The sequence below is a fragment of the Bos indicus x Bos taurus genome, chromosome 11, assembly GCF_003369695.1.
Source record: "Bos indicus x Bos taurus breed Angus x Brahman F1 hybrid chromosome 11, Bos_hybrid_MaternalHap_v2.0, whole genome shotgun sequence".
Lineage (NCBI taxonomy): Eukaryota > Metazoa > Chordata > Mammalia > Artiodactyla > Bovidae > Bos > Bos indicus x Bos taurus.
Genome location: NC_040086.1, coordinates 56,383,583 through 56,388,193, shown reverse-complemented (window position 1 = coordinate 56,388,193; position 4,611 = coordinate 56,383,583). Strand labels below are relative to the sequence as shown.

Sequence of the window (4,611 nt, the reverse complement as noted above, 5' to 3'; positions counted from 1 at the left end):
TCACTTTCTGCCATTAGAGTGGTATTATCTGCATATCTGAGGTTATTGGTATTTCTCCTGGCAATCTTGATTCCAGCTTGTGATTCATCCAGTCTGGCATTTCACATGATGGACTTACTCTACATAGAAGTTGAATAAGCAGGGTGACAACATACAGTCTTAACATACTCCTTTCCCAATTTTGAATCAGTCCATTGCTCCATGTGGGGTTCTAACTGTTGCTTCTTGACCTGCATATAAGTTTCTTGGGAGACAGATAAGGTGGTCTGGTACTCCCATCTCTTTAAGAATTTTCCAGTTTGTTGTGATCCACACAAAGACTCATTAGTTCAAATAATTTTTTTCAAAGTTATACTCTGCCAACTTTTACTTAATAATTTGTTTTTTTTTTTTAATCTTAAAAGACAAGGATTAATGAAACTCATATATATGCTAACAAGAGTCCATTCTTGGCAGATTGAACTCTCCAATGTCACATACTTTCTAAACTATTAAACATCAGAATTCATACCACCAAGTTTCCTTCATTCCTGTAAGTTTTTCCAACCAAGATAACTGGGCAAGGATGAAAAAAGGACAAACATCACCTGTTTCTGGGAAATTACTGGTCAGATGAAGAAAAAGAAGCAACAGCTGTGGCAATTCCCAGCCTTTGTAAGGATCTCTTGCCTGTGGTGGAAATCTCCACAAATCAAAGCCAGACACGTCCCCCGGACCCCTGTCCTGGCTCCTTTTTCCCATTATTCATTTCAGTGCCCCTCCCTCAAATCTTCTTATAAAAGCCCAATCTTTTCTGCCCTGACAAGCCAGTGCAGATCCCTGCAAGAGAGGTAAGTGGGAGCCGAGACTAGATGAGACCCATGACAGGGGTTTCACCTTGCACATTTCAGGGAGGGTGTACAAGGATCCTTGTCCTCAGAGAATGTGGGAGCTCTGAGACCAGGGGAAGCCAGACTTGGGAGACCTCAGGTACACTAGGATGTGTAGATTTTCTAATTCTTTCCAGCACCATGGAAGGGGAGGGATGCTACCAAGATGGATTTATTCCTAGGGGACTAGATGAAGGAAAAGACAAGAGGTACAACAGGGGATCTCTCACATCCTCTCTCTGACCACCCTCCCTTAGTTCTCTAGCTGCCTCCACACCTCACAGACACAATGCTGCCTTCCCTGGGCCTCCCCAGACTGTCCTGGATGCTGCTCTCCTGCCTGATGCTCCTGTCTCAGATCCAAGGTGAGATTTCTCTGCCTCTAGCTCTGGGTTCCCAGTGTCTGCTCAAGGCCAAGGCAAAGAGGAAAGCTCCTGTGCCTCCCCTGGTAATGGAATATCCCCACATACATAATTGCCTGGAATTCCTGAGTCATCACTCCTTTCTTCAGGTAACCAGTGGTGGGAAGCACTCCAGTGGTTCAGTAACAATGGGATGAGGTGATTTCTATTTTCTCAGTAATTTATGTACATAGATGAAGGAGGAAAGTATAGAGTGTCATTAATGAGATGAGTAGAAGGAAAATGATTGGAGAATCTATCAACTCAGAGGAGAAGGACTGGACTTTTGAATAAAGACAATGAATAAAAAGAAGAGAGATCATCATCCAGTTAGTAGGTCTAGTTCATGATTTATAAAAAATCCTGGAGTGTTGGCAATGGTGAGAGGCAGTCAGAAGTTTGGTATCACCGCCCCAAGCCCTGGCCTCATAAATATTCCCCAAGGTCACCTTCCCCCTCCAATCCCCTCTCTCCATTTCACCCCAACCCTCTCCCTTATTTCTTCCTCTCCAGGGGAAAATTCCCAAAAGGAACTGCCATCTGCAAGGATCAGCTGTCCCTCAGGTTCCATGGCCTATAGGTCTCACTGCTATGCCTTGTTTAAAACACCCAAAACCTGGATGGATGCAGATGTGAGTGGTGGGATCTGCAGTTAGGGGAGATAAGCAGAAGCAAATCAGAGACTGGGTTTGGGGACCAGGGGGTTTCCATTCTCAAGAGTTTCCTGAGGATGAGTATGATGAATTCATGTTTGGTAAACATACCCCTTCTCACCTGCAATGGCCCTTCCCTTCCCCTAGTGGTGTGTCAAGCTCCTCCTGTGTATTTCCCTTCCCCACACAGATTGCCTGCCAGAAGAGGCCCTCGGGACATCTTGTGTCTGTGCTCAGTGGGGCTGAGGAATCCTTCGTGGCCTCCTTGGTTAGGAACAACTTGAACACCCAATCAGACATCTGGATTGGGCTCCATGACCCCACAGAGGTACACTTACATCTCTCTAATCTGTTACTTCCCAAGGTGTTATGGCCACCCAGGTCCTTCTTTGTCCCCTTTTGCCAGCCCAGAAAATACCTGAGAGATCCCTGGAGTTCACAGGATAACTAGGGAAAGTGAGAGCCTTTAGTCCTGGGCAGGTCCTAGTCCCCAACTAAAGTTAATCTGCCTTTTGTCAAGCTTTTACACAGTTTACACAGCATACCTTGTAATTCAGTTCATTGTGCTTCCCTGAGTCTGCATATGTTGTGCTTATCATGTCAATGAACATTTAGGATTGATGCAGTTTTCCCTTTTATAAAACAGACACTATCTTGGAGATTCAGAGGGTAAACATAAGTGCACCCAAGTATAGTTCAGATAGGGCCATGTTCCTCTGAGACATTTAATTGGTCTTTGTGATTATTGGCTATGAAATTAGCCAATAGAGTTAGGGAGAGTTTCCCAGAGGAGAGCTGTGGGGACTCATCTTGAACAGCAGAGCTAATTCAGTGATGCTGGGGAGGGGAATCAATCATTCCAACAGACAGCATCAGACCAGGAGAATTCTAAAGGCCTTTCTGTCTCACCCAATTCCGTCCTCTACTCCACAGGGCTCTGAGGCCAATGCTGGTGGATGGGAATGGATTAGCAATGACGTGCTCAATTACGTTGCCTGGGAGACAGATCCTGCTGCCATCTCAAGCCCTGGCTACTGTGGGAGTCTCTCAAGAAGCTCAGGTAAGAAACATAGAAGGTCATTTTTGTCCAGCCTTTTCCATCCCCTCACCTGCCATTTCTGGGTCTGATCTTCAGGGAATCCTCCTGGGCTGGAACTATAATATTGGCTTGTCTTCTCCCATTCCCTCTCATCTCTTCTTACTTTCTATCCTCTTCCCATGGAGTGGGACACTGGTGAAGATGAGGGAGGGCCTTTGAAGCCTAAACCAGAATCTGGGATTCCTCTCCATTGGGTTCTCAAGTTCCACCAGCCCCGTTGACTTGAGATCTTCTGTCTCTCCAGGATATCTCAAGTGGAGAGATCATAACTGCAATTTGAACTTACCCTACGTCTGCAAGTTCACAGACTAGATCAGATGAGAAGTCAGCAGCCTGACTGGTGTGCAACTGGTGTGCAACTCATCATGGACTTGGAACTAGGGATTCAGACCCACTATGGAAGGGGATATTCTTCTCACAGCCCCAACCCAACCACTTCATTCTGACCTTCCCTCCTCCCCAGACTCAATTCAGTCTCTTCTGTGTGTTCCATAACCTGACTTTGCAAAGTTCACAATAAAAATATTAGTTTTCAATTGCCTGTCTTCTCTGCCTCATTCTCATAGACAAATTGAGAAAGATGAAGTGGGTGGTCAAGAATTTTTGGTCAGTCTCTGCCTCATTTCACCCAGGTTCCTGGGGATATAACCATATATACATATTTGTGTATTTGTGGTTAAGTACATCACCATTACTTCTGTAGTACGTGGGCTGTAGGCACATAAAGACATTGCTCTTCCATTCACAGTACTGCTCACACATTCCCCCAAGACAGGTTTCTGATGGTATGAGGAAACCAGTCTTAAGGTATGTGATGATGTTTAGAACTGTACTTTCTAAAGTATTAGTGAGAAACATAATCAGTTCAGTTCAGTCACTCAGTCATGTCCGACTCTTTGCAACCCCACGAACTGCAGCATGCCATGCATCCATGTCCATCACCAACTCCCGAAGTTTACCCAAACTCATGTCTATCTAGTCAGTGATGCCATCCAGCCATCTTATCCTCTGCCATCCCATTCTCCTCCTGGCCACAATCCCTCCCAGCATCAGGGTATTTTCCATTGAGTCAACTCTTTGCATGAGGTGGCCAAAGTATTGGAGCTTCAGCTTCAGCCTCAGTCCTTCAATGAACACCCAGGACTGATCTCCTTTAGGATGGACTGGTTGGATCTCCTTGCAGTCCAAGGGACTCTCAAGAGTATTCTCCAACACCACACTTAAAAAGCAACAACTCTTCGGCACTCAGCTTTCTTCACAGTCCAACTCTCACATCCATACATGACCACTGGAAAAAACATAGCCTTGACTAGATAGACCTTTGTTGGCAAAGTAATGTCTCTCCTTTTGAATATGCTATCGAGGTAAGTCATGACTTTCCTTCCAAGGAGTAAGTGTCTTTTAATTTCATGGCTACAGTCACCATTTGTAGTGATTTTGGAGCCCCCCAAAAATAAAGTCTGACACTGTTTCCATTGTTTCCCCATCTATTTGCCATGAAGTGATGGGACCAGATGCCATGATCTTCATTTTCTGAATGTTGAGCTTTAAGCCAATTTTTTCACTCTACACTTTCACTTTCATCAAGA

At 45.0% G+C, this 4,611-nt stretch overlaps 1 protein-coding gene across 1 annotated transcript; it reads left to right on the top strand.

Moving 5' to 3' along the window:
• The first annotated feature begins 796 nt into the window (after positions 1-796).
• LOC113901336 (lithostathine) lies at positions 797-3,558 on the top strand. Its single transcript, XM_027555578.1, has 6 exons — positions 797-830; positions 1,127-1,234; positions 1,784-1,902; positions 2,114-2,251; positions 2,857-2,983; positions 3,267-3,558. Exons 2-6 carry the CDS (start codon positions 1,159-1,161, stop codon positions 3,332-3,334), a joined length of 528 nt encoding a protein of 175 aa, XP_027411379.1. The 5' UTR covers positions 797-830; positions 1,127-1,158; the 3' UTR covers positions 3,335-3,558.
• Positions 3,559-4,611: the final 1,053 nt, after the last annotated feature.